Source organism: Meleagris gallopavo, chromosome 12 (genome assembly GCF_000146605.3).
Source record: "Meleagris gallopavo isolate NT-WF06-2002-E0010 breed Aviagen turkey brand Nicholas breeding stock chromosome 12, Turkey_5.1, whole genome shotgun sequence".
Lineage (NCBI taxonomy): Eukaryota > Metazoa > Chordata > Aves > Galliformes > Phasianidae > Meleagris > Meleagris gallopavo.
Window position 1 is genome coordinate 19,528,712 of NC_015022.2, and position 25,102 is coordinate 19,553,813.

The 25,102-nt window shown below is 39.1% G+C and overlaps 1 protein-coding gene across 1 annotated transcript in view; it reads right to left on the reverse strand.

The window, feature by feature from the left end:
* Nucleotides 1-25,102, reverse strand: part of IQGAP1 (IQ motif containing GTPase activating protein 1) — a gene marked incomplete at its 5' end in the record, with an annotated part of 38,660 nt that continues 13,558 nt past the window's right edge. Inside the window, 23 exons of the mRNA XM_010717713.2 lie at nt 1-1,597; nt 3,323-3,431; nt 4,133-4,255; nt 5,549-5,715; nt 6,783-6,995; nt 7,418-7,505; nt 9,327-9,462; nt 10,796-10,898; nt 11,246-11,378; nt 12,411-12,643; nt 14,731-14,815; nt 14,907-15,047; nt 16,816-17,040; nt 18,152-18,315; nt 18,465-18,620; nt 19,631-19,839; nt 21,071-21,140; nt 21,236-21,307; nt 21,415-21,498; nt 22,032-22,202; nt 22,540-22,682; nt 23,085-23,252; nt 24,400-24,490. Of these exons, the coding sequence (XP_010716015.2) occupies nt 1,484-1,597; nt 3,323-3,431; nt 4,133-4,255; nt 5,549-5,715; nt 6,783-6,995; nt 7,418-7,505; nt 9,327-9,462; nt 10,796-10,898; nt 11,246-11,378; nt 12,411-12,643; nt 14,731-14,815; nt 14,907-15,047; nt 16,816-17,040; nt 18,152-18,315; nt 18,465-18,620; nt 19,631-19,839; nt 21,071-21,140; nt 21,236-21,307; nt 21,415-21,498; nt 22,032-22,202; nt 22,540-22,682; nt 23,085-23,252; nt 24,400-24,490 (3,198 nt within the window). The remainder of the gene's footprint in view (nt 1,598-3,322; nt 3,432-4,132; nt 4,256-5,548; nt 5,716-6,782; nt 6,996-7,417; nt 7,506-9,326; nt 9,463-10,795; nt 10,899-11,245; nt 11,379-12,410; nt 12,644-14,730; nt 14,816-14,906; nt 15,048-16,815; nt 17,041-18,151; nt 18,316-18,464; nt 18,621-19,630; nt 19,840-21,070; nt 21,141-21,235; nt 21,308-21,414; nt 21,499-22,031; nt 22,203-22,539; nt 22,683-23,084; nt 23,253-24,399; nt 24,491-25,102) is intronic.

The following is a 25,102-nucleotide window of genomic DNA, read 5'->3' on the forward strand; positions in this document are numbered from 1 at the left end:
TTCAATTTTTGTCTTCTTTTTTTTTTTTTTCATTAAGTGTAGGTAATAAGTATTGTAAATCACCTGGTAAGGATGTTTTCCTTGATCAGTGTACAATCACCGTTAACACCTCACTGCATTTTCCCTGATCCCACCTGGGTTGCAGTTTAAAGACTGCCAGACACTGAAAAATATTAAAAGCTTTCAATTAAAAATAAAAGGGAAAGAGGGGATTAATCTCTGTAGCTCAAGAGCTTGCAAGTACAGCTGCATTTTCTTAACAATATTTAAGAATTTTTTACCGTTATTCTCATGACCCCCAAATCAAAGTAATACAATTCTCAAGTCCCTCTATGATACAGCAAACTCGTATGCAGGTAGATAAAATTAAAAATCAAGGCAAGATATTTAACTCATTTCACATCACTCCTTGAGGTATCAGTGAAAATCTAGTTCTGAGGTCACTCTCTTCCAGATAACCTACACTGCAAACATCTTTTTTGGTATGGTATGTTATGAAAAGGAATTTTTGTTAATGTATTGTGCTGGACTGACATTAAAATGTTATTTTACTGGCATGCACTAACATTAAAATATCTTATTATAAAATATAAAAATATCTTATAAGATGATGTTTTAATGTTGGTGCATGCCAATAACATGCATTTCATGCAGACCAGATACTAGCAGATACTTATTAAAAGGACTATGGAAAACTTATCCTCAAGGATGAAGAACTAATATGGTGTATTAGTTCAGAGATAAGGCAGTTCTACAACACAGTAATCTAAACAAAAATAAAAACTGCAAAAATGACATGAAATTTGTAATTAGAGATGTTTCTTAAAAAAAAGAAAAAAGGAGGGGGCAGGGCAAACAATTTTTGGTGGGATTTATTCAAGAGTCTCTCCATTTTTACTGGATATAGCAGAACAGCTAGCACAATCACCATGGCGAAAAATCCACTACATGTGAAATGAAATGAGGAGTTTGACAGAGCTAGAAAAACTAAACTTTTAAAAAGCCAACCTATTTAAGATAACTGTCTTCTTTTGATAAGTCTGCAAGTAGAGCCTAACATTTATTGAATCTGGTAAAGATATATGGAACGTTGATCTAAAACTGGGGGAAAAAGAAGTTAGTTTTACTCTTCAAAACCTTTGCAAGCAACACTAAAAGCTAACTTGCCAAGAATTTTTCTGTTTCACTCCCCATCCTTAAGCGTTAATAAATGGAATACTACAGTACCTCTATGCAAGAGGCCATCTGTAAATTATTACAGCATCAAGTTGAACATAAACATCATAAAGGTACAAGAAAGCAATTCCCTGCAGTGTCAGTCAGCACTATCAATTCACAAGAAGTTCTTAGGCCTTAATCGTAACACATTGGATATATTTCAGCAAGGCACAGGCATATACTGATGCATAGCAAAGTCATTAGAAGTCATATATGCAAGGCTTCTATTTATCTCCCCTCTCACAGACTTGCCAGCAAAGGTCAGTTACTTCCCATAAAACTTCTTGTTCAGAAGAAAGATCAGAAGATTAACGTTTACTTTTGCTCTGTCAAATAACTTCATAACTGCAACACCTTCATACTGCAGCTGCAAAAGATCCTACCAAAGAGAAAACATTTATGAGCGAGGAATCCTCAATAGTGTATACAAACTTATACAAGGTACTGTAATAAGGTCAAGTTTTGTGGAATATCTATCACAAAATGCATAGCGTAAGCTAGAAAAATGAGAGATGTAAGGATCTACTCACAGCACATGAACAAATAAGCTGCAATAAGACTTTTCAGATGTTTGTCTTAATCTGTGCTTTAAAAAAATTACAAAAAGTCATAAGTAGAAGGTCAAATTTCAGCTCTGGACCATACCAGGCTTTTCATTCACATAACAGATGAAAAGCTGCAATGTTTAGAATCTCTCTTCCGTTTGCCTAATCTTATAATGTAAACACTACAACATTACACAGCATGACTCTAAAAATCTCATCTGTCATAGAGGAGAGAGAGGTGGTTTAGAACAATGTGATGTATGCCACAGAAAGAAACAACTTCTCCATTAGTACTAATTACATTATGCCAATTCAGTTTCCCCTGTATTCACATAGGGACTAGTTCCAGTTACAATTTCTTCTCATCAGTGATGCACCTGACAAAACTGTAAGACTCCCTGCACTGATTCATCTCAGCAATTAATTCCTTTCCACAGTCTCCTCTCTAGAACAGTGCATCTTGGAGAAAGCATTCACGTAGTGCTACTGCAAGGAACACTGCATGTATTCCAAAATGTGAATTTTGCTCCTGGTGCCAGAATGAACATCAAAAAGCTGTTTCTATAGTTTTCTATAAAAACTCTGGCAACACGAGACTTTCTAACTGAAGCCACTGCTAATGCTACACTTGGATCAGCGGTAGTTTGTTCATAGTGCTTTTACCACACGTGCTTGAGAACCAAGTAACATCGAGTAGCCACATGAACCAAGAAGTCTGTGACCTGCTCCAACAAATCAGCACTGGAATGAACTACAGGAGTTCTCAGAGCAGATGTGTGGGATATGTAAGGCAGCTATCCCTCCTAGCAGTCAGTCAGGGACTGCAATACTACAGACATATCTCTGTGCAGAGAGCTCCTGTATGCAATTTGTTCCAATATGCCTGGGACATCCATAATTACCATACCTAGCAATACTTGGGAACCAAGTTTTGGTAGACATGCATGTGGACAGAGATGCCGGATATAACAGTAATGCTGTGGGAAGAAGAATGGGGAAGAATTTGGGAAAACTTGCCTGCAAGTCTGTTCCAATTGACTTATATAAGTAAAGTGCATACTTATGTAAGTGTAATGAAGAGAGACTGACATAAAGCTTTTACTAGTAAAGAAACAAATTAGCCTCAGATCCCCATCGGTACTGTATCTGTTTTATCTGCAACAAATCTACTGTTGCCAAGATAGCTTTTCACAGAATTTTAGTATGGGCTGATGTTGGAAGGGACTTCAACACCTGCCAGCCTCACCCACCAGCTCCAGATCCCCAGGACCCTGTTCAGCCTGGACTTGGGCACCTCCAGGGATGGGGCACCCACAATTCTCTGAGCAGCCTGTGCCAGGGCCTCACTGCCCCAAAGTAAAGGTTTTCCTCCCAATACTTAATCTAAATCTGCCTTCTATTAGTTTAAAGATGCTTCCTCATTTTCACACTGTTCAGGCAAAAAACATAACTAGTATTTTGATAAAGAGTCTGGCAAGCAGAAGAGAGATTTGCTATTCATATACATCCCATGAAACTCATGTGCCGTACCTGTCATTAATAAATAGGATTGTTCTTACCTGATAATGTAACATAAAGGTTTCCATCTGTACCCCCATGAATTTTGCTTTTACCTCAAAATCTCCTACTTCTTCTGTTGGACTGATTTCAAATATTACATTTTTAAATCTGTAAATTTAAGAAATTAAAAACCACAGTTCATGAATGACACAGGGAAAGGACACATCAGATGAAAGCTGAAGATAAATTTCTAATTCTACTCCTAAATTCTAATCCTATATTCTCATTTGGAATGAGACTTGGTAGAAAAATGAATAATGAATAATAGGCTACAACAGTGTAGCCTAACGTTCTACACCTGATAGGTTACATCTTCACAAAGTTCATCTTCACACAGCACAGTAAGAAAACACAGTAATCTAGCCCATGTATATCAGCAGCCTACTTCTGCTCCTAGACATCCCCACCCCACTTAGTGCAAAGCACAATGCCGATAAAAATTCCAGTAACAAGTATATTGTGCAAAAGATAGATCAGTTACTCAAGGCCAGCAAGATGCAGCTGAACAAGCTCAGGTTAGCCTTGAAAGTTAACTAATCGCAGTAGCAATTCACTCCAGGAGGAATCCTTCCGTGACAGGGGCTGCCCATGGGGGGGTACAGGGAGAAAGAGGGTGTCATCTTTAAATCACATTAAACTTATCTACCAGAGATCTGCTCCCATTTAACCAGAAATAAGAGAACAGCACATGATCAGTTTGTGAGGTTTCTCAGCCCATGCCAGCCTAAGTAGTCAAAAAAAGCATGCAACATTTCCCTCTTTCTCTGGGAAAGCTATTTAGCTCTAATGAGTTTTTAAGGAAAACTTACTGGTTAACTTGCAGGTCCTCGATCTCTAAAAGCACTCCCTTCTCATGAAGTCGAGCTGCAGTGTATTTTAGAGAAATTTTTTTACTATTTTTGCCTTTCATCTCTCGAGGCTTCTTAGAGACTCTGGAAGGAAGAAGGGATTAAAAAACAAAACAGACAGCAAACAAAATATGGTAAACAATTTATACTATGTGGATGAGTGGCTAGAACCAGAATAGATGGTTCAACTAACAGAGTATTTCTACTACCAAGTTTACCTACACAGCGCTGGTAGCTCAGATCAGATCTCTGACTTTCTACTACTTACCAGCAACTCATACAACAGAAGCAGAAAAAAAACAACAGTACTTCATAAAAAGCACTGCTACTTACACAATTAGGCAAAAGTTCTTATGGTTAACAAATTGTTTTTACTGGCACTCTGAAAACAGTCTCATAAGAGTTACTTTGACACAAAATTAACAAAATTTTAAAAAAAGCAACTGATTATTTAGATGATCCAAAATTACACACAGTAGGTATATTTGTGTACAGCCTGTTGCCCTGGTGGATTTTGACTTTCATTTCTTTTCAAATCCAGTGTACTGATCACATGTCCAAGGGACATGCCATTACAGCTCCCCTCCTTGCCCTGTCTGACTAATCACGACCCTGCTGCCCACCCCACATTACTGCAGAGTTAAAATCCTATGCACCTTTTTGCATAAGGCAGTCCTGGCCTCTGTTTTCTCATCGGACTTCAATTTTAAACCAGAATGTCTGATGCCAGCAATTTCTGGCTTAATGGCTACTACATTTCCCTTTTTCCCATAATTGTGCTTCACTCTTTTCAACAACATGCCACATGCATACAAACCCAACTCTGGAATTTCTCCAGAGCAGAAAGGTATTTTCCACACTACAGTTCAGATTAAAAAAGTAACAGGGAAAACAAACCCAGTTATGTTGAAAAATTTTCTAAGGCTACTGAGGACTATGCTGTGCTGCCTGCCAAAGTAAAGAGAAGCAACCAACTCAGGGTGGAAAGACATTGCTTTTCTTACAGGAAAACCTGAACTGTTTTGCACTGTACAAACTCCCTCTGGGACAAAGAGGGGACAAATCATGATTAGTGCTGTCATTTTAAGTAAAAAGGATGCTTTCATTCTCTGCTTTAAGAAGGAATTACAGGAGGGACTAACCAAGCAGCATGTAAATTACTTGAGCAACCAACCATTATCTCTGGTCTTTCTACATTCCTCTTCTCAAAAGGACTAAAATTCCTTTGACTATGTCTCTCTGACCCCATTCAGGGGCCACACTCTGCCTTAGCTTTGTGCAGATGGTATTACAATTTTTTCTTAGCAATGACCTACACATTTTTTTCTGAAACAAGCATTTATTTATAGAGTCACAGCACAGTTCAGAGATACTTACTTGCCCTTGCTGGCCAAGTTATCCAAGCAGGTTTTGATGTAGCTTTTGTAATAATCAACTTGTTCCCCATAAAAGGTAGCTTTGGAGTTCAAGGCACTGTACGTCTGCTGCAGCTTCACCAGCTCTGCCTTTCTTCTCTGACGGTATCTACGCTGATTTCGGATATCCTACAGCACACAGTAAAACACACAGACCTACTGGTTATTGACGATCTCTGGCAGCTCAAGCAGAGAGTACAGAGACAGACTGAGAAGCACTGTTCAATTCTGATTAGCCTCACTTCAGGCAACAAGCTGTATTAAGATTCCTCAGTCACACTTGCCCCAGTTTAAGTGTCATCGTTTCTTTGTGTTGACTGTTTTTGGACCTAACCAACTCCACACGGCAGTTCATTTAAACATTCTGTTGCTTTCTCAATCTTCAGTGCTGTCATTATTGCAGTGACTAGAGTATGTGATTTAAGGAAGACAGCAATTTTTGCTTTCACTGGGTAGCAGGAGTACATTAAAAATCAAGAGCTATAACCACAAAATTGCATAAACGTGACAGCCTGTCTTTGCTAGTCAGCCATCTTTAAACACACTATATTAATAGCTGAACAAAAAATATAATATGTTCAAGTCATTTTCATTTCTGATATTTATTAATGACCGAATGATCAGTTTTAAACTCACTTCTGAAAGTGGTAATTCATTCACTTCATATACATAATCTTTTCCCATGTATTACTTTGGCAAATGTATGATATGGTATGTTGATAACACATTTCAATGTGCAATGGTATTATATCACTTGCGTAAGTTTTTCTTAGGTCCTCCCTAAAGTATTTCAGTTATTCTTGAATAAGTGAGTGTATTTAAATAAAAAACAATGCTTGATTTTTTCTTTAAGTTATGGACAAAACTTCCATGTGGAAGTGAGTTTGTAAAGGCACTATTTACACCAGTAAAAGAACTAGGAGAAGAGATCACACATCAGGGATTTCTTCCTAATATTTAAGGTGCCTGAGATTCTGGCAACAGAATTATTTGTGAAAACACAAACTTCCCATAAAAATAAGAGACTTTACAAATGCAAAGATGTAGAAGCAAATTATGTGTTTCATATATCTAACTACTGCAAAACTTACTCCTGAAAACACACCAGTTTCACAACACTGCAAGCCAATTAAAAAAAAAACACAAAAAAACAACCTCCTCCTCTGTAATTACTAGACCACCACTAACTGGCATACCTTTGCAATATCATTGATTAGTTCCTGGTATTTATTTTTTGCATTCACTATCCCTAGTTCTGTCAGCTTCTTCAGGCCTGTCTTGATTTTCTCTTTTTTACCCTGAAGATTTAAGTTGCCATCTTCCTTTACAGACACAGATTTTTTCATCTTATCAGGAGTTTTAGCATCACGAATGGCCCGTTTCTGCATAGCTCTTTGATGCTCTGCTTCCTAGAAAAAGGCAACAAGAAAATTACAAGTTCATAAACTGATTATTTTTAAGGTGATGAAGAACTAGAAGATCATCTGACCTCCAGCATAACAGGACACAGAATTTTGCTCAGTCTTTCCAGAACTGACTTATGAATACACTGGATTAAAACATTCTATATACAGGAACTGACAGATATTCACCTACTGTTTAAAACAGTCTTCTAAATAAATATTTTCTAATAGCTATCACAGAGCTAGATTCACATGCACTCTTTATTTCCATTATATCCCCTTGTCATTTGCGCTACATGCAGCTCCAAAACCAGTGGAGACAGCTTCACTATGCTATATAATGCAGATTCCCAAGCATACCCACATGCATCTAGATAAACAACAAATTCTCAGTCTAAAAAGAACACAGGGAAAAAAATTCTTCATACTTGCTCCGAAGTAGCTGAAGTGTCCAAGATTTCAGTCAGCGTCTCCCCAGGTTGGAAGCGGATTACATCAACAATTAAACGTTTTGTGCTGCAGAGAAACCACGTAGAATAGGAGGTAAAAATTTAAGCCACGAGACCTTCAATATTGCTATTCTGCAATAATAGCAGTGTTACTGATTTTAGTTGAGACCAGAACTCCGAGAACTAATTTACTTTTTTTGACACCCTTTTATCAGAAATCGATTCCCTAAAAGATGCATCTATACAATACACAGCATTGCTCCCTAACACCTTCTCAAAATGCTAGAACTTTACCCACTTATATATTAAGGCCATCTCAGTACTACCACCTGGACCACAGACGCTGCAAATTTTGAGGTAAAAGATAAAGCAGTTAGCAGCAACACAATTTCACACAGCCAGAAAAAAGTCAATGTTATCCATTCTAAGTGTACTTTAATGCTTTTTAACAGGTGTTAAAAAATAAACAAATGTAGCGGACCACTTTCTTACACGTACACTAACTCAGCCAAAGTAGGTACCTGCTTCCAATCCAGTGACAAACAGGGTCATTATTCTTTGATCTCAGAATCAAGATCTGTGGCTTAATTGCATAGTCAGTGTTCAGTCTGAGGCAACTGGGCCCCTGAGCCAGATGACAACACTCAAGTGTGCCTTCAATACTTTTCAATCAAGCTGGAATTATTTCTGGCATAACAAATTGCATCAACACCCTCCTTACCATCCACATCTTAGGTGATTTCAGGTACATCTGGTAAATACTTTTGAAATCAGTGTCACCTTCTTCTGGAGGGTAGAGCAATACTGGCATGTATTTCAAGCGACTCAGTTAGTGTAAAAATATTTTTAGATATACCATTTTCTTCTAAGAGATTATTGCTCCATCTAGGCCAAGTGTAAGCTGACCTCATGAACTCTCAGCCAAGCCACCTGGCATCAGTGCAAGAGTGCATCAGAGCATGTGAATACGTAACAACATCAGGTAGTGCTCTCTGCACTCCAGCAAGAGGGACTTGCTTAGAAGTGGCCAAGAGTCAGTATTAGTACCAAGTTCTCCCAGAGTCTGACACCAACAAAATTACCGACTGTCCACTGCACTCTTTACATCAGGACAACACTATTACCAAAAAGCTATTTATCTCAGTCAAGCGTGGAGGACATAGAATGCAGAGGAAACAGAAGTGCATCGTGCACCAAGGAAAGGTGGGAACTGGGAGTTATTTCCCACAGCAGAGAAAAAGCTACAGGAAGAGTATCATAAATTACCATCATTGTCTCCTGCTTCATTAACAGGATACAGACACATTCTGCTCATAGGCTAAATAAATCAGCTGGCTCCCTAAGAGCTAGCAATTTTTAGCAATACAGCATCACATATGCTAGACACTGTTACTCACGGAATTTCATCATGTCACACGCATTCTATTGAAACTATTTGCACAGGGCATCATTTCGGCATCACAAATAGGACTATATCTTAATTTTACATCAATAGATTTCAGAGTTAAAATTAAATTGTGACGAATGCTAGGATTATTGTAAATAACCCATAACAGATCAACCATATGAAAGTAAATTTAACTGCTGCCGTCAGACTTGCTCGCCCTGGGAGTATTTTCTTTACTGGTAATGTTTCACCTCCAGAATCATCACAGATACTTTTAAAGAGCGACAAATTCTTCACTGACAAAGAACTAGCAAGCACAAATTTAACAGCTACAGCATTTAAAAGAAAGGGCTACAACCTCAATGTATTGAGTCACAGTACCACCTTTGCTTAATTTAAACTTCAATTCTCCTACTTTCACAAACAGAACAGCATGAAAATCCAGGTTCTACTCTCCCTCTTCTTTTAAGAAATACACCAGGTAGTTTATCTGTCACTTACTTCAGCAGAATTGTCCTAGCATCCATTTCCGCATTTTCATCACCAGGAACATCAAATTTATTAGTGAGTGTGAGAGAAACCTCTGTCTTTGCTAGCATCTCCCTGTTTGGGTCATTAATGTTGCCAGACCCTTCGCCTGTCAAGTGGAAAAAGATTTTACAGATTACCTCATGTTCTTTACATTCTTGATTGCTATAGCTCTGTATTTTTTTCCTTATGTAGCAGACTACAGAAAAACTACACCATTTATAGTCAAATTTGTCATATGCCAGTCAGAGCTTTTAAAAACATCTTGAACATACCAGACTTTTTTTTTTTTTCCTTACAAAATTGAGAGACTATTCACACACCAGACGGCACCACATGATCTCCAGTTTATACCTTAGGATTTATGTCTATTACTCAACATCTTACTCTCTATCAAAAAGAAATGCTGGCCTGCCATTAATACCTGATAAACTAAAGTATCAGTGTCCATGCTCTCAATAGAATGAATTTTCTAATCTAAAAATTGTCCCTCTTAATGACCAAGCTTGTAATCCTTCTAACAAAGCCATCCTGTCAAAAGGATTTTTTCTTGTTCCAACTGTAATTGAATTCTCATCTGAACAGTTGCTAGGTTCTCTCACATAACACTTGTTCTCTGTGTGCACACAGAAAACATGCTGGCAATCATTCCTTTAAAAAGCTCTTACTTTTCTTAAGGAGCAACACCAAGGTAACTATTTTGATATCAAAGTATTCTCTTGAAAGCTGTGTCCTTCCATCCATCCCCCAAGACCTGCAGACTAGATTTCATGCTTGCAACAGCAGTAATACAGAAACCAAAGAGAGACAGACTTGTGCAACTTTTTCATTTTGTATACGGTGAAGCACTAAACTTTGACTTAGATCCTGTTCCTAGAAAACTTCCATGGATTAGTAACAGTGAAATTAGATCCTTCCTCCCTCCAACTCAAAAAAAATTTTTTTTTCTGCCCCTATTGCTCCTTTGTCAGATATTCACTAATGGATACGCCCAAAAGGAGGGGAAAAAAAAGTTAATTGTCCATATGCCAAAAATTGCACTTCTCCTGTGTGACACGTGTCACTTAATATACTTACCACTAAACTGTTAAGGAACACAGATCTCGAGACAGTGAATAGACCTATGCAAATATGCTAGGATGTGCAAAGAAATGGCTCCAACACAAGGGAACAAAGAATACATTTAAAAATCTCTGTTCATCTTCCAGAAACTGAAGTGGTGTGACATAAGGTATTTGGAGACAAGAAAAGAAAGAAGCCAGGCATATTTTTTTTCTACAGGATAACAAGTTCTGAGGTCAGAAGAATAAACTGGAAGAAACACACTGCTTTTTTAGAGCACCAACTTCCAAATGGCCATTAATTATTCGTTTGGTAGTTTCTTCACTACACTTCAAATCATCTAAGGTAATACTACATAATTGTGAAGTAAAACAGATCACCTATTAAGGACTCAATTGAAGGAACTTCTCCAAGATCATCCAGCAATTCATGAATTGGATCATTATGCTCAGGAGCAATTGCATCTTGATGGTCTAAGAGCAGCTAAATGAACAGAAGAATAAATTGCATTGTTAATCATAAATCCTTTTCTACACACTGAAATCATATTCCTTTATGCTAGTATCTTTTAGAAAAAAAATCTTAACTTCACTGAACTCTAAAGCTGCAATATCACAGCTGAAAGTTGTACCATTAGCATATACTCAGACACTTCCAAGATAAGCCTAGAACACTAGCAACTTAAATTCTAAAAGCTTACAAGCTCTTGCTCTCTATAGTCAAATGAAATCTATCACTTTTAGATTTGGCTACTTTAGATTTCAACAGAAGCAGCATTTTCTGTGTAAGAACTACTTAAGAATGAGCAACTGTGACTGATGTATACTTACAGTGTGTGTATTGATGATTTCACCAATAGAAATATAAATAACTGGTTTAGTGAGAGTCACCAAGTCAGAATATTCATCAATATTGAATTTATCCTGCAATTCAGGAACCTCACAAGCAACCTGAAAAAAGCGTCTTAAAAAAATAAAAAAAAAAAAAGAAAAAGAAAGAAAGAAAGAAAAAGGAGAAAAAGGTAATCAGCATACCAGAAGTTATTCTTCTTTAAACTATGGTTCCCAAGCATACTACAATTGGACAAGCTATAGCTTAATGTGGGAACGTAAGAAAAAAAACTGTTCAGAGCAGCAGCTGTGAAGCAAGATAAGTGGCATGAGAGCAAAGGACACCTTTAGAAGAAGAAAGAACATCTCACGGCTCTGACTGGCTGAGCGCCTGTGTGAACGGTTGAAGAGTGCTTTGCAGAATGCTCTGTTAACATGTATAAACAGAGTAGTGCTTAACAATAAAGCAGACTAATAGCTTTTAACAACACTGGTGTGCTGTTATGCCTCTAGTGCGTTCTGAGAGTCCAGAGACTTCCCCACAGCTTATCACATCAAAAGCAATCTAGAAGATTCAGTTATTATTACTGGCCATGTCGGCATTGGCTCATTGTAAGCATCTGCAGGACAAGTCTATGGAACGAATGACCTTGCACTCATCCTTCTGTCTTAGCTGCAATAATAATCCTCACTCCCAGACATGTCCAGTTTTCTTTCTTCCAAAAGATGAAAGATATAGATAAGCTCTTCATTCCATTGTTATCTTATTACACAAACATCTAAATTCCAGTCTGTTTTAACCCAAAGTGCCATCTAGTTTGCATACAGAGAACTAGGGTTCGTATAGGAAAGAATGCATGCCCACTCTAGTTTTCAATGGCCAGAATATCATAATAAACACATAGAAAAACAACCTTTACTCTGGAGGCTTGTATGGCAAAGCCAAGTGTTTTGACCAGCTCATTAATATACTATATATTGTTCATAAGTACATATTTTATATGTCATTATTATCAATGCTTATGGAAGCCTGAATTGCAATCTCTCATTTTCAACAGACTTCCTATTTGACAGAGATAGATAATATTTAAAATTCATCATTCCTTTTTGTTTGCAACATTATCCTCTGCCAAACTCCTCAACATAATCAGCTGAAGTCTTCTACCTGAATTTCTGGTATGACTGTGACAAGTATTCATTAATGATGCTTAGATGTGCATTGTCTCCCATGAACATCTTATTGGACGCAGCATGCTGCAGCATCTTTGCAATAGAACCAAGGTTTCTTCGCTGATCTGTGGTCAGCTGCCCTCCAGCTGAAAGATCAATTATGTCAAATGCATCCGGTGCAACAATGGCTGGATTCATGTAGCGATAATAGAGTAGGTTGCCAACAATCTAGGGAAAGTCGAGAGAAAAAACACATGAAAAAGCAAGGCATAGACCTCCACTGAGTTTTACTGAAACTGTTCTAAGAGTTCTGACAAATTACCTTCCTGTGAACTGTGAGCCCCGTTCAAGATGCAGGGTCTACTGTGCTGCCATATGCAAGCACACGCTATTCCAAAGAATCTAGTGTTAAACTAAATAGATACAAATGCACTGAATAAATATACACCCTGTCAACACAAAAGCGTAAGACTGAGCGCTACTAGTTCCAGAACAACACAACTGCAGATATTCCTATACATAAAGATTTTCAAATTTAACTTTTAATATTACCTGTCTATGTATTTTTAAGTTACCAAAGGAATACTCATACAAACAAAAAAATTACTATGAGAATTAAACATAGCTTAGTCTAACAGAAGGCAGAACAACTACAGTACAGAGAAACCTGGTACTGCAGTCTCATTAAGGGATATGAGCTAATTCTTAACAGAAGTGTGCAGAATTGACCACCATCTCCAACAAAGCAAAAATAGTGAAGCATGGCAAATCAAGGAGCTAAGTTGAATCCAGAAGAAACTCAGAAGTACAGAAGATGAGTGGTATTTTACATTTCAAAAGAAGTCCAATTTACCTAGCAAAGTGAGCAGCAATGAACTCTGAGGCACCAAAGATAAAGACATCACGTTATCCATGCACTCATACATCTACTTCTAACCTGTATTTGATATTTTGCCTGCAGTAACTCCCACAACAAAAAGGAATTTGCCCAGCACGCTGACATAGAGCAAAAGTTCCCACGCCACATATTTCAGTATTTTCTGGCGTTTCACATAAATTTGCAGAGAGCCAAGTCACAGAATCTTGGCTTCTCCTGCTTCACGTGTGATTCAAATGCACAGAAGAGACCAGAGGTGTGAAGAAATGGTGAAAACAGAAAGAAAAAGCTTAGCCATTGCTAAGCTGTCCCAGAAATTAACTGCTTTCAGAGAGGTCATGGTTTTGACAACTGTTTCATGTCAGCTCTTGCTGTACTATCCCAGATGACATCACATGATCACAACAGTCAAAACAGTTCACTACCAGTTATAAGAAATACATTTGTGAGAGAAATCATATTAATAATATTAAAACTTGCAGTAGGAAGACAAGAACAGTCCATCGTATGAGTAGTTTTAGGCCCTAATAAATCTACAGGCAGTCACTGCACACAGCTGCAGTTCTGAGTTTGGCGTGGACTGTGACATAGTTTCCACAAAGATTAATAAAAACTGCAGCTTTCCACCTAAATTTACAGATGGAAAAAATGAATTCACCTGCACAGAAAGAATCGATGCCTCAGAATGGGAAAGCACAGAACTAGAAGAGAGAAGAAAACAGCATTCAGATTGGTAATTACTTTGTAATGAAGCAGAGACAGAAAAGCTTAAAGAGACTGTGTCAAGTATTATAAAATCCAATCTTTGTATTATTAATAAGAAGAGACTCTCAGACATAAAGACCTTTAAAATAACAAAAAGCCAGGACAATTTCAATGAAAGCCACAATGCTATGCTCATTTGGAAGCATTTACTACTAAAATCCTTTTAGTTCTCCAAATGTACTGAAATGTACAATACAAATCTGCCTACACATCATGAAAAATGACACTATAGACTTTGTTGCGGCTACTATAATACCCTAGAATGTTGTAAGGGAAGAGAGAATATTAGAATTTTGCACACAGAGCTTTTAACTTGGCACTGTCTCTTTAAGAAAAGAGCAACTGACTCAGATAATACCAGCAAAACCAAGGTATACTATTCAGCAGCAAGAGTATCCCAAAGTTAAGAAACCTAGAGGACACGATGCCCAAGATATTAAAAGCAAAAGGAAAAGCAACAGGGTGACTTCTTCTGAAGACTGTATTATATCTCATTTGACATACATGTATCTAGCAATCCAAAGCACAATGCAAAGTATACTTTATACCCATAACAACAAATAACCTAAGTCTACTTATACTTCTCTGCACACGTACACCCAAAGAACGCTAAGATGCATTTACTACAGTCAACGTGGCTGACAATTATTCACAGAGCTGTTCAGCTCCTTACCTTCAGAAGCTCATCCTCGCCAGCATCAGGAAACTTGTCATGCATGGAGTCTTTCAGTACCTTGGCGATGAAACGCATTCCGTAACTTTGAAGGAAATAAAAGACAAGTGAGACTTCCTCTAGGATGAACCCATTACTAACTTCTACAGAATAATGCAGTGACACACCAGACTTACGGGATTTTGTCAACTGAACCAACGATGGCAGACAGGAACTTGTCTGTCACTGTCTTCATATTTCTGATTGAGGCATCCAGGCGCGTCCTCACCTCATCATGATTAAGAGCTTGTTCAGGTGTAACATCATACGGCAATTTGCTATTTGAAAAAAGTCAAACGTGAAGGTGAGTACTCCTTAGTCTAAGATACTTTTGTCAGTGCCAGGCAGAATTTTTAGCTTGACACAGAGACAAGCCCACGTTGACCTGGCTGCAAAGAGTTGCACGTTAACTTTAATCAGAATTCTAGCACTGAAAGAGTAAAGGACTTCTCATGTCCTCTGCTGTCCCTGCAACAGTCACTGTGAGAAATGGCCCGGCTAACTCAAAACTGTATCTTTTTGTACCACATGCAGGCACGCTCTCTAGAGTAAAAAAGTGTCATCTATGATAGGCAGTAGTATCTCAGGTTGCGTATAAGTCAATGAAAACATAAGCTGCACATTTCAATGTTAAGATAGTAACTCATGCAGTGTGCTGCGTTGTGAGAGTCGTCTTTTACTTCATAGAATTTTTTTCCCCACTTCCTTTGAAGTATGTTAAAAACAAAACAGAAATAACCAACAACACAATCCTCAAAATCTGGTGAACATCAAGCACTGGAAGAAACATAGGATGAAGCACACAGAACTCCTACTGGGGACAGATGGGGAGCCGATCAAGAGTTTATAGATGCAGATTAAAGGGAGGACAGGGACAGATGATGGGGGAACCTACAAGCCAACCAACCAGTATGACCAAGTGGATGAAACCTTCTAATGGGCAGACAGGAACAGCTGCATATTCACAAAATCATAGAATGGCCTGGGTTGCAAAGGCCCACAGTGCTCATCCAGTTCCAACCCCCTGCTATATGCAGGCACAACCAGCAGACCAGGCTGCCCAGAGCCACATCCAGCCTGGCCTTGAATGCCTGCAGGGATGGGGCATCCACAACCTCCTTGGGCAACCTGTTCCAGTGCAAGTCCTTCAGAGATTTGCTTGGTAAAGTAATGCAGGATAAAGCCTTGGAAGGAATAAGAGCCCCAGAACACTTGTTGATATTCAAGGACCATCTCCTACGAACGCAGTAGCAATGCATACCAACGAAGAGGAAGTCAGGCAAAAAAGCAAGGAGGCCTGCAAGCCTCCTGGACAAACTCAAACACAACAAAAAAGACTACAGACAAAAGAACAGCAAGCCTGGGAGTAATACAGAGAAAGCATCTGAGAAGCCAGGGATAGATTACGAAAGGCAAAGCCCTGATCTAGTTGAATCTGGACAGGGATATTACGGGCAATAAGAAAATCTTCTCTAAGTTAACACCAGTGATAAAAGGAAAACCAGGGAAAACATGAGCCCTTTCTAGAAGAAAAATGGAAGACTTGGTTACTCGGATTAAAGAGAGGGTTGAAGTATTAAGGTTAGAAGATATTAGGACCAAAAAAACTGCAAAGTTACGCTTATTCTCCAGGTTTTGTTCTCTTGCAAATAAAACCTATGTCCTAACTACACACAAAATGGAAAAAGACTGAACAAAGTTTGACATGGAACTGATCCATGGGTACTTTCTTTCCACATGATATCTGCTAGCTTAGAAGACAAATCAATAATTATCTATATCTACGAGTTAACACAGAAGAAATGTTTTTTGGATTTTTCTTTGGCCTCTCTCTTAATGAGATTCACTTCTAATAGTCTCAACACCCCTGTCGCAAGATGATCTTTATACCTTTCAGAAAAAAGCCATCTCAAGGTGATGGAAAAAAACTGGTATCAATTAGACAGATGCATGCAATGAATCCAGGGGTGGTTTGGAATGATAAACAGAGCAATGCAAAGCAGCTGAGCAACTTTTAGAAAAAAACAGTAGTAACAGCTTCCATACCTGGCCTCACCAGTCTGAGACTCCATCTGGTTAACCCAGGACTTGTAAATATCCACTGGATCAGTTTTGATGTTGAGCGATTTGTCATCAATTATTTCCTTCACAACTGGTGCCAAGATCTGCCTGAGTGCGTTCTGACCACGGGCGCCACGGTTGAAACTTACAACCATTTTAATGACAGTAGGATTCCCAGTCACAATTTCGTGGATTTGGTCTACTTTTGATCTGAAGGAAGAATCAATATTAAGTATGAGGTATGCTTAAGTCAGAATCATAGAATCACAAGGTTGCTTCTCAGCGTCACTCTTGGGGAACAGATAATGGATTGGTAATAAAATCTCAGTACAGCAGTAACATACAACACTATAGGAGAATACAGGAGGCAAGGAGCACTACGGCCTCCACTTGGGAAATCCAGCACAATTTGCCTGTAGACACCTCCATAACAGTGAATGTAGATCCAGCTGTACATTCTGTTCAAGAGTGCAACTCAAAAATACAAAAGAAACAAAGGGAGTTCTACATAGGCAGAAGAACTATTTTCTTTCAGTATTTAAAATAAGCAAGTAAGCAATCAACAACAGAAGCCAGATATAGTATACAGCTATGGGAAATCCAGCAGCAGAGAATAAAGCATATACATGCATTTTCCTTAACTACTATTCCAAGAAAAAATAAGTAAACAAATCTTTTAGACATTATCTGTTTGAGGGCACATACCATCCTCATACTTAAAAGCATAAAAAAATGCATGATTGCCTCCAACATCATATGTATTTGGTCTTCTTAGCAAGTTGTGCAGCTCTGCATCATCCAGAACTGAAGTCATAAACACCAAACTCCTAAGGGCCAATCAACTAAATTATGCCTACAGACAGCCAGAATCCTTAAGTCTAACAGCCAGTAAAAAAGTCAAACCATACAGTAGCTGATTTTCAGCCTCCTCATCAGTTTTTGAAAATACAGTGCCCTTCGCGTTAGCTTCATCTCTGGCCTGTAAAGCCCAAGTTCACAGTCTGCTCGAAGTCCTTGTTACTAGACAGCAGAGAATTTAGATTGGACTGAATTTTAGGAAAGCATTGCATTAGATAAAAAATAATGCCTCCCCGAGCAACAAAGCATGGGCTAAAGAAAAATGGCTTAAATCCTAAAGAACAAAGGTAATTCCTCTATTCCAGGTTACAGAAAGGACTAACGTGAAACAGCATGAGCAGAATGCAGAGACAGTTTAGCATTATCTGCAAATTAGCATGGGACATCACACGAGAACAGCTTCAATTTGAGCAGTGGTCCAAACTGAGGCAACAGCAAGGCTGTGTCCTATGCTACAACGTACTTGATCTCTTCCTGCAATGCTGTTTGGAAAAGCCGCAACAACAGATATTCCTCTCTTTGATTGGACGCATAGTTATACAGCGTGAAGATGACTGAGTCCATGAACTTTGTGGATTTGTTTTGAGGCATCTGAAAAATCAGCTTGGCCAAGTATGTTGGATTAGTCTAAAATAAGAAGAAAAATTACTTAGTGCATGTGTCTGCAAAAGCCAGCGCCACAAAGAAAGACAGTGCCTCAACACTGCAATGCATAAGTACAGACTGTTCCAGTACATGTAAGCATCTATGGTAAGAGTGAATGAAAAGCTGCATACCTGAAGTAAGTAGAAAAGATGCTGATAGGCTTCCAGCTTTTCCCTCTTCTCTTTGCTCAAAGCTTTCAAACCTCCCTTTTGCTTGTTCAGCATCATCATGTCAGAGAGCTGTTCCTTGTTCTTCTTGGTAAGCTTTTTGCTATGAGAAACAACATCCTGCAAAGAACAGAGAGGGACAGATTCCACATTTAAATAACATGCAATATTGGAAAAAGCTGCACATGATACCACTGTCTTATATGTGGGTAAGGCAGTCAAGGTACATCAGGAGATAATGAAGTGAAACATTATCTGTTATAGCAGTGATTTCTGTTTTGTCCCCAAATTCTTGAATTTGTTGAGAACATAAAGGATTAATTGCTTTGAGCAGGGATTACTATAAGAGCTGGTAGCGTCCTGAAGATGCTTGAAAATGCCTTTCTTTCTAAACTGTGCTTAAAGCCCTAACCTCTGTTTTCTATTTTGCTGACTCACTGCCTCCGCACACTCTGATAACGACGATATTTCTTGCTGCCAGCATCAGCCCAAGAGTTGGAGCCTCCTTTGGAACTGAACTTTACTGCCATGGTTCAGATTTTATACAAGGTCAAGCCTAGCACCACGCTATTCAGGACCAAAGGAAAAGGTGACCAGAACTTCAGCCTGTATAAAAAGAAAGGCACCGCTGTATCAGCAATGTTGTTGTTCTTTTGTGAAATCAATCATCAGCAAAGTGACAGAGGGGGCTTCCATCAGCCAACAAACACCAAGCGGCCTGAGTATATTTCCTGCTCTGAAATCACCTCCCCCCTCTGATATAGCATGCAAAATGTGAGAAATTAAGGTGTGCAAGTTCGTGACTAATGTAACCACAAGTGAACAGCCAAACAGTTCTCAAAGCCTTCAAGCATACAATCTACTGCTTTCCCTTGGTCTGGAGTGGGTTCTTTTCTGCTGTTTTGTTTTTAAAACGCTTTAAGTCTTGATGTTTCTTCTGCAGTCATCTTTCTAGGGATACATAATAATAAGTGGAACAGTTAAGAACTTACTGGGAGGAAAACCTGTAAGTCCGGGGGAAGTATTTTCCACTGAATCTGAGTAACTGAGATCCAGGGTCAGGAGCTCCTCATGCTAACTACCATTGGCCTCAATTCACTCTGTTAGTCTCCCAGCAGTACATTTCCTACCTGCAGTGTAATTTTATTTTTCACTAGCAGTCCAATCTTGATGTCCATGAGATTGAGGTCATTTTCAAGCTGTTGATTAGATCGGATCAAGGTTACAACTTCCTCACGCAGTTTCATTAGCTCAAGCTCCTCCTGAAAATCTTGGTCACTCTGATCGAGCAAGTGAACAAATTTCCGAACCACAGCCATAGGTGGGTTTTCAGCATTAACTAAAAATAAGTGATAAAACATTAGAGGACAGGAAACAAATTAATGCGTGTGTTATCTCTGTGTAGACAGCATGTCAAGCAGCAGCCAGTCCAGGATAAAATTAACACCAATGTGCCTGAATAACTTCTGTCATGATTTATTCCATACAAGAAGTTCCGGATACTGTCAGAAGTCAACACTATAGAATGAAGTATCAGCTTAGGGGAATCCACCTTGCTGAACTTCCCCCAAAACCTGCACTCCTATTTCTCAGCAGCAAAAGTACTACTGTGAAAAAAGTTTTCACAGAATGTCAGGAATTGTAAGGGACCTCAAAAGATCACCTAGTCCAATCCCCCTGCCGGAGCAGGAACACCTAGATTAGGTCACACAGGAACATGTCCAGGTAGACGCTGAATGTCTCCAGAGGAGGAGATCCCACAGCCTCTTTGTGCAGCTCATTCTAGTGTTCTGTTACCCTTGCTGTGAAGAAATTTTTGCTCTTATTTATGTGGGACTCCCATGTTCCAGCTTGCACACATTGCCCCTTGTCCTATCACTGGATGTCACTAAGAAGAGCTTGCCTTCATCCTCCTGACACTCACCCTTTACATATTTATAAACATTAGTGAGGTCACCCCTCAGTCTCCTCCAAGCTAAAGAGACCCAGCTTCCTCAGCCTTTTCTCATGAGGGAGGTGCTCCACTCATCAGGGCAGAGTAGAGGAGAAAGAGAACCTCTCGACCTACTACCCATACTCCTTCTCATACACTCCAGGATGCCTTCTTGGCCAAGAGAGCACAGTGCTGGCTCATGGTCCTCCTAATGTCCACCAGGATCCCCCTGATCCCTTTCTCCTATGCTGTTCTCCAATAGGTTAGTCCCCAACCTATACTGGTATCCAGGGTTGCTCGTGCCCAGATGCAAGACTCTACTCCTGCCCTTGTTCTTTTTCATTCAGTTTCTCCCCACTCAACTCTCCAGCCTGTCTAGATCTCGCTGAAAGGTAGCACAGCCTTTTGTTGTGTCAGCCACTCTTCTCAGTTGTGTCATCAGCAAACTTGCTGACAGTGCATTCCATTCCCTCAGCCAGAGGGAATTTTTCCTTCAGCCATTCATCTACCTGCTCTTTGCACCACTTCACCCCAACTGATCTTCATAACTCTCTTGATGTTGCAGATCTCACTAACAGTATTCTCTTGCAAAGAGAGATTCAAAGCATATTAGTTTTATTCCTTTGGCCATACTTACTGAGGGTTTTGTAATCTTCTCGTGCTTTGTTTGCTCGGATAAAAGCTTGAATTTTTATAACGTCATTTATCTAGAATTGAAAAAAAAAAAACCCAGCCACTTAAACTTGTTAGGGAAAGAGTAAAAAAAAAAGTCAGATACTGAATTCGTTTAACAATCTCTTACGTGGTCTCTGAAATATTGCAGACGATCTCTGTAACGCCTTCTGGCTTGATACATCCTGGTCATTGACTGAATCTAAAGGAAAGAATCACAAAGCAGGTCAGATAAGAGACTTTTCCACAGATATTGCTACCAAAAATGCTAACACAAAAAAAAAAAAAAATTCAGAGAGCCTTTGCTACCTTCACTACTTGGTCCTTGTGTGCTCGTAAGTAATCCAAACGGATTTGATATGCCTTCCTCTGTTTATAGCCACGCCACTGGGACTGAAAACACACACAAGAAAAAGGGGCACTTAATTTTCAAATTGAAGAGCAGTAATTACTATTCTATGCTTCTTTCTGCTGCTCAGTTTCCAATTCCCTTTGGCTGAATAAAATGTAACAGACACGCTCATCTTACAAGATATATGCAGTAAGAGATACGCAGTGAAGCCTTAACTATTTCTTCCACCACCAGCTGTCATTGTCAGGGACTTACAAGAACCCCCCGCGAAGAGCATGGGCCTTCAGAAACATAGCTAGAGAACAAATGTTTAACTAAACAACCAAATTCACTATCCATTTCACAATTCTCAATTCCATCTTCAATTCTACAAATTCACAGACAAATACGAAGAGGAAGTAATTTATATATAGTGATTCTCAGGGAGAAGAAAATGCCTTTCAATAATTTGCAAAATGAAGAGAGGATGATTGTGTGTGGCAACTGTTTGAGTTGAACAAAACGAGTCAGTAAGCGTGCATATAGAGAGCAACTGACAAGTACAAGTTTCAAACAGAATTAAGTGATTTTATACCTGGATGCAAGTGATGGCTGGAACTTGTTTCTTCAAAAAGCTCATTCTGGAGTTGAACTCCTGACGAACAAGATAGCCTCGACAACAAGCCTGAAGCTTCACAATCAGGTTCTCATTGGCCAGCCACAACTGCTCTCGGTTGTATGCTGCCGTGACTCCAGATATAGTGCTCTAGATTAGTGTTATGGTAGGAAGAAGAGCCAGGAAGAGAAAATGGAGATGCAAAAATGAGATGTTACACAGCGGCTTCTGTATTATGCTCAAGAGAAACTCACAAGTTGCTTTTCGGTAAACAGCAACACCACAGTCTTGTTCTGGTGATAAAGGTGTACACATTTTCCACAATAGGACAAAGAGGTGTTGATGTGCAAAGGTAGACAATGAACAGTGAAATAAGCTACAAAGCTTGTTAACATTAAGAAGTAGTGTTTCACCACAGTAGTAAAGTTGCAATAAGGCCTGAAATAGTGGCAACTTCAACTTAAGAGAAAAAGAGCTTGTATTTTACCTGTATCTCCTCCCGTGACAGCTGCGTGTCATTTTGCACAAATTCAGTTGGTTCATCCCATCCTCCCTCTTTAGTCCTCAGGTTATGATAATAATGATAGCCTCCTCTCACCCAGTGTTTCACCCATTCACTGCCATTGCCTCCTGAAAGCAGAAATGGCGGTATGTTGAAAGCAAATGTGTCTATCTTCCTCACATACAAATACAAGAAGGAAATGCATGCAGAGGCTCCTTCCTCCAAGCAATAGAAGAAATGCCTGAAACTCCAATGAATCATTGCAAGAACTACCTAAGCACAATATATTCTACAAGTGGGGAATATTTCACTGTTAACTTTTAATTTCCCCCCTACCTTTTTTTTTTTTTTCTCCCCTTTCCTTTAATAAAGACTTCAGCTTACAAGGCAGCCTCAGTTCCCTATAACATGAGATTCTAACAACCTATCCATAACGCAAGACTTCTCCTCACAGGCTTTTTCCCCGTTTCCATTCTACAGGCAATAATCTTGAATTTTACTGCACTAACAGTTAGCTATTCGGGGTTCACCTGTTGCCATTTTTCTCCTTTTGACTTCTGCCAACTCTCGCTGGTACGTCTCTGCACATTCTGGAGTGACTCCGTACAGCCCCACATCTGGTGAGCGCAAGGCACTCAGGGTACGGCTGGTATCTCCGTGATCTACTGCTTCGTTAATGGCCAGAATTCCTAAGGAAACTTCAACAACAGAAGGAGGCAGATTACCTGGGCAGTCAGGAGCTCAGTGACTCACAGCAAACTTAAGAGAGCACAGCAATGCGCGAGTGTACAAAATACTTTACTGTATTTATATATAAAAATACTGATTAAAAAAAGACAACTTGGTGTGCAACAATCTTTTTAGTACAGAGTGTACATCTGTATATGGTACAGTGTCTGACAGCACATAATTTTTGCGCTCTTAGTCCTACTATGGTGCTGATTTATTGACAGTTTTTCTCTACAATGTTTTATCCATTCACTCAGCTGTACTCTGACAACAGCTGTAGTTAAGGCAGTTTCTTCTTGCAGAGCCCAGTCACAACGGACAACTGACTCAAAAAGCACCTTTCCAGTGACTGCACCATTCCTAGCAAGAATAGCAACCTGAACACAGAACAATTTATCAACAGGATAAAGATGAGGAAAGAGCTAACACAGGGCTGCTCCAAGACTCTGTTGCAAACACAGTACAAAATCAACCACAGGAATCTCACTGTGCAGTAAACACGAGATACAGTCATTTTCAGCACTGAGTAAATGCCTGTTCACACACAGATAGGTAAGGGTATCTGAAGATCTTATTCAGGCTCAAAGAAACATACTTTAATCTGCTTTTGACCAAATGTTCTTTGGCATAGTCCACCTGCCAACTGCACTGATACGTATTTTTGCCTGCACTTAGTGCAAAAAAAAAAAAAAAAAAAGTAGTTTGAGAAATACTTCATAGAATTAAGACAACAGTACAACACAAATGAAAGCTAAGATGCAACAGAACTGGGCACATGAACATCCTCATGCTTGACTACCCAACCACAGACAGATACAATTATCTGCAAATGTCAAACGATTTGACAGAGATTCAATAGGTATCCCTGCCAATGAAGTAACATAGTCACAAGCACAACTGAAGCAATAACATATCCTTCCAAAAAGATTTAAAAAATTGAAATTTAAGGACTGTGATATTCATTGTTGAAAGAAAAAACATTTATACCTACCTGAAGCAAACATTTGTACTTTAATTTCCTTTGCATGTTTACATTTCTTGCTCATATTCTTTCATTTGGTGATGACTATTTGGTTGATAATGGTAATGAATCACAGTATTTGCCACAATACTTACATCTCTGTGACTCTTCAGTGTCCTTGTTAGCCCTCTGAATCCCATCCTGAATTTCATCGAGCCAAAGCACAGCTGTTTCATCTTGAGTGTCCTGAAGAGAATATGATGAGGAAAGTATTCACAGCATGAGGAAAAGAGTGTCACTGGTTGAGCAAAATAAAACCACCAGTTCTGAGCAATTGCAGTTTCAAGGGATACAGGAAGCATTTCAGTATCTTTCTAATCAATTTCAGCACAAGGCCATAATGTACATTTGTTACTAGCAGAAGCAACTACAGCATTACCACGCCAAAACTCTTTTCAGGAAAAGGAACTCTCCCACCAAGAAATTTGATCAATGGTATCAAACAAACATCAAGACATCCCAACACCAAGAAATCTGTACTGGTTAGTCCTAAAGCTGTATTTGCAAATAGGATGTGCCTTTCCAAGGAACACAAAAAAAAAAAAAAAGAAGTCACAGAACAATTTAAGATGGAAAGGGACCTCTGAGCTCATGTGGTACCCCTTGATCAAGCAGGGACACACAGAGCACGTTATCCAGGATGGACCATATCCAGATGGCTTTTGACCAATTCCAAAGAAAAGACTCCAGTATCTCTTTGGTCAACTTCTGCTACTGCTCAGTCACCTCCACTGTAAAGTGCTACCTGAAGTTTAAATGGAACCTCCTGAACTCCAGTTTGTACTCAATGCCTCTTGT